The sequence below is a fragment of the Bos grunniens genome, chromosome 17 (assembly GCF_055505025.1).
Source record: "Bos grunniens cultivar Pamir isolate PY7600 chromosome 17, Bosgru_T2T1.0, whole genome shotgun sequence".
Taxonomy (NCBI): domain Eukaryota; kingdom Metazoa; phylum Chordata; class Mammalia; order Artiodactyla; family Bovidae; genus Bos; species Bos grunniens.
In genome coordinates, this window is record NC_141181.1 from 15807680 (window position 1) to 15819835 (window position 12156).

The 12156-nt window shown below is 39.5% G+C and overlaps 1 protein-coding gene across 9 annotated transcripts in view; it reads left to right on the forward strand.

Annotated features, from left to right (window-relative positions):
* The window catches only part of INPP4B (inositol polyphosphate-4-phosphatase type II B), an 853196-nt gene that overhangs the window by 565890 nt on the left and 275150 nt on the right, over window positions 1-12156 (forward strand). For 7 of the 9 annotated variants that reach the window (XM_086346584.1, XM_086346591.1, XM_086346583.1 and 4 more), the window contains one exon: window positions 8279-8358. In XM_086346584.1, the coding sequence (XP_086202710.1) occupies window positions 8279-8358 (80 nt within the window). Of the gene's footprint in view, window positions 1-7845; window positions 7945-8278; window positions 8359-12156 lie in introns of those variants that run through there. The other 2 variants (XM_086346590.1, XM_086346587.1) reach the window with 1 other exon arrangement.

Genomic DNA, 12156 nt, shown 5'->3' on the forward strand with positions numbered 1-12156 from the left:
CTCATTGGAAAAGACTCTGATGCTGGGAGGGATTGGGGGCAGGAGGAGAAGGGGACGCCAGAGGATGAAATGGCTGGATGGCATCACTGACTCGATGGACTTGAATCTGGGTGAACTCCTGGAGTTTGTGATAGACAGGGAGGCCTGGCGTGCTGCAATTCATGGGGTGCAAAGAGTCAGACACGACTGAATGACTGAACTGAACTGAACTGAGGAGACCCTGTGGCTGAGCCAACTGAAAGGCATATTTGAAATTCCCTGAAGTCCTACATGCAATTAGCAGCCTTCTTCCAGTGGGTGTGGGGAACCCTGTACTAGGTAGCGTTCACTTCCTCATTGGCCACAGCTGCCGTTCCAACTGGCCAAAGGGAGCCATCCAGAAAGCACGAGCTGGCTGAGAAGTGAGTCAGCCTCCTCTGCATCTGTTAGCGAAGGCGAAGAAAAATGATGCTTCAATGCTCACTCGTGCTGAACGCTGACTTCAAGTTTCTTCCTGGGGCAGGTTGAATAATTCCGATTCAAGTGAATTTTCATGCTTTGTTTCCTGCCTGTCCCTTTAGCCTCTCTTACTCTTTTTACTTCCACCACCAATCTCACTGCCAAGACTACAAGGGCTTCTTTACTTTTCCCCAAGGGACCAGCAAGTCCTTCCAGCCTCAGGCTTCCCTCCTAGCAGGCCCCTTGCAGTCTCCCTGCCCAGTTGCAGCTCCCTACTGGTGCTGTCTCCCATTCCAAGATTTTGGTTTGCCATCTTGTATTTGTTTAGACCACCAGAATACAAAGGGAGGAGGGTATGTCCAAAGATAATCACATAATATGATAAGAATCTAGTACACTTTCCGACACATCAGATATCAGTGAAATGGCAGTTATATTGCTGAACTACATCTCAAGCATGATAAGCACGAGCCTAAATAAGTCCGCATGCTTTGGGGGCTTCCTTGGTGGCTCAGATGGTAAAGAATCTGTTTGCAATTCAGGAGACCCAGGTTCAATTCCTGCATCAAGAAGATTCCTTGGAGAAGAGAATGGCAGCCCACTCCAGGATTATTGCCTGGAAAATTCCATGGACAGAGAAGCCTGGTGGGCTACAGTCCATGGGGTTGCAAAGAGTCAGACATGGCTGAGCAACTAACACTTTAAAGCATGCCTTGGCTTTCTAACATTCTCAAAATACATGGTATTCTGATAGGGAAGAATTGCCACACCTTGAGAAGCTATGAAGGACCACTGGTTAATACACATCTCATCACTCCTCAGAATTTTTTTGGATACTGAGAAAATTCTTGAGGGTTTCAGTTCTTGGTCAATGTGTCAAGAACTCTAGCCACTAAGTACTCCTATTTTAAAAATGAGCTAACCATTTTATTATAAATCTTTCAAATATGTTCCACACATTTCTTTGCATTCTTCAGCAGCACCTATTAGAGGCACCCACACCTTTGTTGATGACTTAGTCAAGCGGATACCAATTTGTGCTGTGAAAAGTTTTCAGGTGTATTCATAATAAAGATGTAATTTTATAATATATATGACTTCACCCTAAAGTGCTTTTTAATGTTTTTTGTAGACTCTTCATCACATTGTAATAGATTTCCTCTCAGTTTTTTTTTTTTTTTCTTTCTGATGTATTTTTTTCAGCCCAAATATTTCATGTATGCTTTATCCCTCCCTGTGGGGTTGGAGACTGTGCAACAATGTCTGTTAGGGTTGAGAGTGAAGAAAAAATACTTGTACAAAGGTATGAAAAAAGCCCTGTCCTGTAAGTTATTTGTAGGAGATGTTATGTATCAGCCTCGCGATATCAACTTCAAGTTTTCAAAGACCTTTTACAACTTATACCACAGTTACTCTGTATAGTTTTATGAGAATAGAACAGAGTATAACGGGCATATCCATTTAACCTCAAAACCAGCACTGTCTAATAGAAATACAATGTGTGCTACATATATAATTTAAAATTTTCTAGTAGCTCATGCTTTTAAAAGTGTAAAAAGATACAGGTGAAATTAATTATAATATTTTATTTAACCCTGCTAAGTCACTTCAGTCATGTCCGACTCTGTGCGTCCCCATAGACGGCAGCCCACCAGGTTCCACCGTCCCTGGGGTTCTCCAGGCAAGAACACTGGAGTGGGTTGCCATTTCCTTCTCCAATGCATGAAAGTGAAAAGTGAAAGGGAAGTCGCTCAGTCGAGTCCTACTCTTAGCGACCCCATGGACTGCAGCCCACCAGGCTCTTCCATCCATGGGATTTTCCAGGCAAGAGTACTGGAGTGGGGTGCCATTGCCTTCTCTTATTTAACCCTGTCTATGCACAAATATTATCATTTCAAAATATAATCAATGTAAAAATCATTAATGATATATGTCACACTTTTCATATCACATCTTATAACTTTGATGTGTATTTACACGTAGAACACATCGCACTTCACAATAGCCGCAAACTAGTGCTCAAGCTGGATAATGCAGCTCTGGACAGCACTTGAAAAAATTTGGGAGGTTCATGCAAGTTAAAATATAAAGACAACCTATTACTTGGCATAAAGGCTTTGTGAGATGAACATAGGCGTTGGAGGTATGCATACAGAGGGAGTACTTCCGCCGGGTCCTGGTGTAATACCAGGGCACCAGACTGCTGAGGACCTGCTTCAGGGAAGTATGCAACCCTGCTGAGCACTGTGGATGTCTGTGACTGAAGAGTCCTTGCTGGGACTGGTGCAGGGACTGTTGATCTGTACACTTCTCATAGAGCAGGGCTAGGGATTGACACAGATGTCTTGCTTTCACCACCCTGCTTGACATCACTCTCCAGCCAGGCGAATGATTGAAATCACGCATCTAGTAACATAATAGTCATCTACTTTGGGTGCTTGCACCAGAATGATAATTGTGAGTGTTGCATCATTGTGAGCAGGCCAGAAAGGTCAGAGCCACACAGAGTGGGAACAGAGAGCCCGTCAGAAGGAAAGGGGATTGCCACCTGTCCTGGAAATGAGGCCCGCAGCGTGAGGCAGGATGAAAGAATTCTGGACTGAGGAGGAAGAAACCTGGATTCTAACTTGGCCTCTGCATATTAACTAGTTTTGTGACGGGGTGTAAGCCAGTTAACTCCTATGGGTCCCTGATTTTTATCTACAGGCGGGCCATGTCTCCACAAGTCTTAACTTTCTTTGATTTCATCCAGATATTTCTTGGGCTCTGATAAACATTCCACATGATCTAATAAAAATTTGAGTTACAAGAAATCATAGCTATTGTGTACTCAGCACTATGAAGTGCAAGGGACCACATGACATTCATTCTTTCACTAGAGTGTTGTTCAGTTGCTAAGTTGTACCCAGCTCTTTGCAGCCCCATGGACTGCTGCACGCCAGGCTTCCCTGTCCTTCACTATCTCCTGGAGTTTGCTCAGACTCATGTCCATTGAGTCATAATGCCATCCAACCATCTCATCCTCTGCCGATCCCTTCTCTTCCTGCTCGCAATCTTTCCTAGCATCAGGGGCTCTTCCAGTGAGTCAGCTCTTTACATCAGGTGGTCAAAGTATTGGAGCTTCAACTGCAGCATCAGTCCTTCCAATGAATATTTAGGGTTGATTTCCTTTAGGATTAACTGGTTGATCTCCTTGCAGTCCAAGGGACTCTCAAGAGTCTTCTCCAGCACCATAGTTTGAAAGCATCAGTTTTTCAGTACTCAGCCTTCTTTATGGTCCAACTCCCACATCTACATGACTACTAGAAAAACCATAGCTTTGACTACACAGACCTTTGTTGGTAAAGTGATGAATCTGCTTTTTAACACACTGTCGAGGTTTGTCATGGCTTTTCTTCCAAGGAGCAAGTGTCTTTTAATTGGCTACAATCACCGTCTGCATTGATTTTGGAGCCCAAGAAAATAAAATCTGCCACTGTTTCCATTCTTTCCCTATCTATTTGCCAAAAAGTGATGGGACCAGATGCCATGATCTTAGTTTTTTGAATGTTGAGTTTTAAGCTAGCTTTTTCACTCTCTTCTTTCACCTTCATCAAGAGTTTCTTTAGTTCCTCTTCACTTTCTCCTATTTGGCAGAAAAACTTATTTTTCACTAGAGTTTATTTCAAGTTATGTTTTGCCTGAATCTAACTTTTATTTTTAAACACGTGTTTTCCTTTTTTATAACTGGAATTTCTCTCAGACATTTTTTAATACTCTGCCTTTTCTAAAAATACTTAAAGTGGACTTATGTTTAAGTCATCTGACGTCTGGGCATATTTTCCTTAAGCACTATATAATCTAATATTTATGCAGTGGTTTCTATTTTCCCAGTAATGTACTAAGTGCTTTGCCTAGATTACTTTAATTCTTTTAACAGTAACTGTGAGAAAGAACTATTATCATATACAACTGTTTCATATAGAAACTAAGGCCTAATGTGGTGGAATAAATTGTACAATTCCTAGGTTTGTGAGAGAAAAGACAGACCTACAGAGCTCTTCAATGCCCGTCAGTGGACAGCTAGGCTGGGGGCTTGGAGAAATGATTTATTTGCCCAGATTTTAGTTTTTGGATATAATCCTGAATTTAGAATGGTGCTTCAGGCCTCCAATTCTAGTGTCACAATTTTTTTTTTAATTTACCCCCAATATTAGAGCTTCTACTTTAAAACCTTTAGGCTAAGAATTTTAGAAACAACATTGAAGGAGAAATAAAAATGTTCCCTAAGTTACACGTGGAATATAAAAAATTTGTTAAAAATAATTTTATTAAATTATATGATTGTGATTAAAATGGTAGTAAGATAAAGTAACTGTATTAAGTTTTCTTTCGCATTAGCACTGTGCACTATTTTCCCTCCATGGGAATTCAAGTTTCAGAAATAGAGAAGACTATTTTCTCTAATTCATTCTTTTACCAAGAGTCCAGTGAATATTCATGTAAACGAATGATATGTTTTCCACCTTCTAAGGTGTGGAAGGTCATAATCTTATTAGAAGCAGACACATAAAAACCCGCTAGAAGGTAAATGTATGGGCAAGTCCATTGTTCAGTATTGCAATGTGAAATTATGCACTGTCTGTAAATTGGGGGATTTTATTAATTCCTTTTATTTTATGTTTTATTTTGCATTCAAGGATAACTGCTTTATGATGTTGTATTGGTTTCTGCCATACGAAAACATGGATCAGCCATAAGTATACATACATCCCTTCATTCTTGAGCTTCCCTCTCACTGTCCTGCATCCCACCCCTCTAGGTAGTTATAGTGCATTTTTGCAACATGAAGTCCTAATGTATAATTATTTTTAGAATAAAATTTTAAAAATTTAGAATATATAACACTTCCTCTGGTTTGACATGGTTTCATAATATCCCTGGGCTTCCCAGGTGGCTCACTGGTAAAGAATTCGCCTGTCAAGGCAGGAGACGCGGATTTGACCCCTGGGTTGGGAAGATCCTCTGAAGGAAATGGCAACTCCACTCCAGTATTCTTGCCTGGGAAATTCCATGGACAGAGGAGCCTGGTAGGCTGCAGTCCATGGGGTTGCAAAGAGTTGGACGTGACTTACCGACTGAGCACGCGTAATACCTAAGGTGATTTGTACTGGCTTGTATGATTTCTGTAAGCTCTCTCTCAAAGGATAATATCCTTTGATGTTAATCATGGCACTGACAGTTGTGATGGAAAGGACTGACTCACGAGCATCCTTTTTTGGCACACTGCAAGCTCTCACAGCGCAGCAATGGGCGTAGCATACAATCCCTATGTTCTGAACCATGGACTGAGCTAGAAGATGGGTGAGCTAGGCGCCTGCTTCCTCAGTAGCTCCGGGTCTGTGGGCAGGAGAGACATCGGTGGCTTGTGGTCACAGACTACTTGCAGCCGTGTCTCTTGCTGTGTCTGTAGAGCGTTTCTTAAAATAGCCCCTCCACCTGTTCCTTCCTACATTCCCGTCTGGGACATCTGCCACTTTTATTGCTGAAAAGACCACAATAACATGCATGGCATGTGCAGTTTGTTTTCGTAATTCTAAAACCATCTATACCTTCAAAATCTCAAGAGGCAAAGGGAGGAAATAACTTGAATTTTGGGGACACTGACATTTCCACTGAGTTAAGCATTTTCTTTGAGTGAGGATAATGAGTGAGGGGTGGAATTTAAATTAAAACCCCTGATTACCAGCAAAAGAGTAAGTGAGACATGTCTTTAAAGTATTTAAATGCTAAAGTGAAATTCACTAACGTAGTACACAATCTGCAAACTAAAAAATTGTTTTGATTTCCCACAGTTCAGTGAACTATGTGCTCAGTCGCCCAGTTACGTCCGACTCTGTGGCCCCATGGACTGTAAGCCCGCCAGGCTCCTCTGTCCATGGGATTTTTCCCTGCAAGAACACTGGAGTGGGTTGCCATTTCCTACTCCAGGGTGTCTTCCCGACCCAGGGATAGAACCTGCATCTCTCGCGTCTCCTGCGTTGGTCGGCAGATTCTTTACCACTAAATAGTTTGTAAATATCTGCAGGAGGCTTTCTTCTATGTATCATAGAATAACTTACTTGAAATGTAGCGTGTATGCCATCCGTCATTCATTTGTTGTCACTCACTATCACACACCTAATGTTCAGCAATGTTTTATCAGAAAGCAAAACTCATGAGGGAACTTCAAATCTCAATTTTTATTTTGAGGGGAGGGCAAAATAGGCAATTAAACACATAATATTTAAGTAACAATAGAAACGATACATCAGGATAAGGAATAGAGACTGGCAGTGTTTGGGAGGGAGCCCTTTTACGCAGAGACAGCTAGTAGGCCTCTGCTGAGGTGGTGTAAATACTTTTGTTCAGCTGGGAATCTCCTCGACTAGCTTGGCCCCTTACTGAAAAGTCACCCTAAATTTCCTGAAGCTTTGTTCATACAGCTCATAGACTTCTTTTCTGCCTTGATTCACTCTCGTCATTCATGTCATCAGAGCTTGTTTCCACAAATCTTCTGTTTTCACATAACATTCTTCATCTGATAATTTAGTCTTCTGTGATTCTGGATTTGGGACTTGTCTAAACCATCTCTTTGAGTTTCATCTGAATCAGTTGGGCTTATCATTACTAACATACCAATATCTCCAACTTGACAACCAAGTTGTGTTTCAAATTTTTGCCTTTATGACTTTTGAACCAGTTCTTTAGGTTAGAGCTTTGAAAAGAGAAGAAAATTTTTGACCTGATGCTTTTCTCCCCTATGGCCAGTGATCTCTCTGTGTAGGCGCAGCCTTTTATATATGGAATAATTGCACACTTTCCTCTGAAAAGACCCAGTTGACTTAAACCTGGCATCTCATTTTAGGGCGGGCTGGCAACAGACTTATGAAGAGAGAATTTTCTGAAAGATGTAGTGTGGACTTCTTGTAGAGTATTGGAATGTGTTAGGCAGCAATGGTATGGGTAATAATATGGGTTTGATATTTTCATGTTTACATCTTGACCTTGAAAGCAGAATGAAAATCCTATATATGGTATACCATAATATTCTGACTTTTAAATCACAAGCAGCCAGGAATATTAAAAAGAGATGAAAGGTTTTTATCCTGGAAAAGAAAAACCAATTTAGTGTTTTATTCTTCATATTATGAGTCAGAGAATGTAGAAGGTAGACATATTCATAGATCACCAATACCCGGTATGATAGATTTAAAAAACAATTTTAGAAAATGTAACTAAATAAGTACCATTTTTTTTTTTTTTGCATGTTGGAATGAAATTGTCCCATGATAGTGTAGAAATAACAAAGGAAACAAATACTTTTAAACACTGCTGTGATGGGGGAGAAATATAGCATTTCTATTTATAGCTTGTACCGAGTCCCACATAAAAATAGCTTCAACTAACAGATTTGCTCATATCTGGAATACAAAGTTAGTGCTGCCCATGCCTTGAGGAATTCTAATAAGAACAAGCACAGCATTGGTAAACATTGAACATTTGTCATCTTTTCTTTTATACGAGTTTTATTAGGTGGAGTTTGTTTGTGGAAAAGTCCTGGCTTCTCTGTTGGCTGTATTGTTATTTTCCAGACTCTTCATCTCTGTTTTTTAGTGAGAAGGATGAATTCACACCCCCTTCAATCTCACCCCGTGAAGTAGATTTATGTTACTGACAGTTGTACTTTAGTCAGTGGAATATTTGTTGGGCTAATAGAGTTAACATTTTTTTCTTCTAAAGACTAATTTTGTGTGATTGTCATGATACAAAATATTAAGGATCTTGGAAGTTAATAGTAACCATTCTGTCTTATTTGCAGCGAAGTTTCCTGGGCTATGCCAGTTTTAAAGTCGGGGAGCTACTGAAGTCCAAGGAGCAAGTGCTGGCTCTGAGCCTGAGGTAGGTCTCAATGCTATTTAAGTTAACAGCCCATCGTATTTATGGAATGCTGGTTGGGTTTGAGAAGTCGCAGTTCTTACAGATATTTAGATGTCAGCTCTCAAATGGCTTCTGTTCTCCACTGTAGTAAGTTAATGGGAAACAGCAATTATTCAAGTTCATATTCAAGTTTGTGTTTCAGACAGTCAAAGGTTATCAGTTCTTATAGGGGGGAAAATGATATTATTAACAAACTGGTGGTGGCTAGAGGGGAAGGGGTGGTGGTGGGGGGATGAACGAGGTGAAGAATATTAAGCAGTACAAACTACCAGTTATATACTATATAAGCCATAGGGGTATAATATACAGCATGTGGATACAGTCAGTATTATAATAGCTTTGTATGGTGCTTAATCTATAAAAATATTAAATCACTATGTTGTACCCTTGAAGCCAATATAATATTGTAAGCAGCCCTTCTTCAGTATAAGATAAAAAATAAAGTGATGAAACTTTAAATAAAACTTCAAAAAATGATGAAACTTCAAAAAAATAAGGGGAGGAAACTATTTGAAAGTAAGAAAGTAAATAGAAATGATGGGCATGTTATTAATACTATTTCCAAATTATGTTTTAAATCAGGTGGGTTTCTTGGTTTGAAATATGTTTGTTAGAGGCAAGTGGCAGATTTATGATAATAAAGGGTAGGCTGATTATTCTTTTTTGAGCTTATTTTGTTGCTTGTACAATTAAATATGAAACTTAAGTTAAAGCAGATTCATATAGCAGCACACAACAGATTTAGATATGATTTTTGGGATGATTACAATGGTGGCTTGGATGATAAATGGTGACTCAGAAGGTAGAAAGCCCAGGTGGCAATGCAGGAGACCGGGGTTCCATCCCTGGGTTGGGAAAATCCCTTGGAGGAGGGCATAGCAACCCACTCCAGTATTCTTGTCTGGAGAATCCCCAAGGACAGGGGAGCCTGGCGGGCTGCAGTCCATGCGGTTGCAGAGTCGGACATGACTGAGCGACTAAGCACAACACGGCACAATTTCAGAAGACGATACAACAATCTTTAGGAAGTTGCTCAGTGTTTCAATACTGAGAAGAGTATTAAATAATCATTTTTCTTAACTTCCTTATAAGTTAGGAAAAAATAGTATGCCATTTTCCAATTGTATAATAACTTTAAGATTATGTATGCTTGGAGAATACTACCTTACAATATTTATACAGTATATATAAAAATAAAAATTATATAGAGCACTGTTTGTAAATCTTGGATGATTTTACATAAGGGAACAGGCAATGTGTCTTAAGTGTGTTTGCCCTCTGCTCAGCCCCTGAGGATTCATTATAACCAATTTATTTCAATGTAGATGCCATGGTTTATGGTGGAATCTGTACTGCTGGCTGTCTGCTTTCTGATTTTTCCTGATCCTTACAGATTTGCATTTTGACTTAAGAGATGATTTAAAATGATTTAAAGCAATTCATAGTCTTACGGAAAAATAAGTTTTGATGGCCCCTACAGAGGCTGGCGTATTCTCTTTGGCTTCCTTTTGGCTGTTGTTTTTGTTGTATTTTATTGAGGAAGGCATTTAAAGATCTTTGTAGTTTTGTGATGTTATTCCCGATAGAATTTTGCTGTGGTTATTTTCCATAGGAAGTGTGCAAGTGCCAGCTAAAATGTCTATCTATCATTGTCACTGATATTCTAGAAGATATCTATTATCCATCTAGCATGGCAATTAGATGAGATGTCAGACACTGAGCTTGCTGAGAACCACCAGCAGATCACACGTTTTCTGTGTATGCTACATGACACTTTATTCCTCACCTTGCTGAACACTCCGCAGTGTTGCTTGTATCATAACTGTTGTTAATATCAGCAGCCCACCGCACAATGCTTAGATACTGGCTTTGGGAAAGATATCAGGAGCCAAGAAATCTTTAGTGGAAGGAAAATACCTAAACACATGCAATTAGAGGAAGCCTAGGAACAGGTAGATCTAGTTTAAGGTATTATACTTAGGTTAAAAAAAGTAACATAACTCTAGATTTACAGGAAATCAAGACCCTTTTGATTTTAAACTCCTGATTCTTATTTGTTTGATTTTGATTGTATAAAAGAAAACCAAATTGAGCAACGAAACATTGCATTTTCTAGAAAAAATAAATTTTGAAATGGCTAGGTTACTATTTTTTTTTCCCATTTTGCGTTTTGCCAAATTTGTGGATTTCCTTGCCTGTGAACAACACACATTATGCACTTATTATAACCTGTTGATTTCTGGTTAAAATAACCTGTTTTCTGGTTTAAAATAACCTGTTTTTACATCTGTTGTAATTTATCTTCTTTCCACTGACTTGGCAACCTCTGAGGTAGTCAGTCAGAAAAGTGTTAGATCAGGGATGCACACGTGCTTAGGTGCTGTCGCTTCAGTCACGTCTCACTCTTGACGACCCTGTGAACTGTAGCTGGCCAATCTAGGGGATTCTTCAGGCAAGAATACTGGAGTGGATTGCCATGCCTCCCTCTAGGGGATCTTCCTGATCCAGGGATCGGACACACGTCTCTTGCATCTCCTGCAGTGGCAGCAAGTTCTTTACCACCAGTACCACTTGATCCAGGATAAGAAGCATTGTGTTTTTTTGATTATTGGTTTTGTTTTTAATGCTTTTATACTAATCTCACTTTCATTCCTTCTATTCTCCAGTCATTGTTTTTAAAGCAATAGAATTCTCAGATTTCTTTAAAAAAAACTTCACAGACTTCACAGAAATAAGGGTATACTTGTCGGCACCATCCTTGGGTGGCGAATATCCCTAGAATCTGTCTAGTTTTTTTGTAGTCACTGTCCCTTTGGGTTGCTTCATTTCAGATAATTCAGATTTAAAGCTCCCAAAGTCATTTCTTGGAGTTTAATAGTTTAATGTGGCCACTGCTTCCTATGTGCTGAGAACTGGGATTTTTGAGTTTGAGGTGAAATTTTTTTTTTTCCACAGAAAAGTTAAAGGGCAAAAAGTGTGTGCCTTATTTATAGACTTAAATCAAATTTCATGAAATATGACAGTGCATTTTTGAAATTGTAAACTAAAACCTGTTTGCTTATGTTGGGGAGAATGAGACATTATGTGTCTTATACTCTGATGAGTATATTAGAGATGTTGTTTCATTGACCCTTATCAAATTAGCCTATGATGTTATGATTTTTGTCATTTTATATACTAAGAAACTGAGGTATAGAAAAAGTTAAGTACTTTTCATAAAGTTACAATGCTGTTACATTGCAAAGCCAATGCGTGATGCCACATATTTCTGTCTGCAAAGCCTGTGCTCTTTTTTTAAAAATTTTTTTTGGAATTTTTCTTTCTTTCTTTCTTTTTTTTTGATGTGGACCATTTGTTACAATATTGCTTCTGCTTTAATGTTTTGGTTTTTTGGCCTCCAGACAGGTGGGATCCTAGCTCCCCACCACTGACCAAACCCACATCCCTTGCATTGGAAGGCAAAGTCTTAACCACTAGATCGCTAGGGAAGCCCGAACCTGTGCTCTTAGTGACCCACTTTTTGTCTCCTTTGAGAGAAAACTGAGATCTAGTTAAAATCTGTCACACATTACATGATTTAGTAATGGCAGAACAAAGCAAGGACACAGGTCAAGGACCTCTTGTTCAAGGTGTCTTCCATGTTGATTTCACCACTCATTTTATAGCAAATGAAGACCTGATGAGTCCCAGTGGCCGTGGAGAACTCAGGAATGTTAGCCATAATGGAGTAAGTGAGCATCAGCCTGCTAGGTTAAGGAT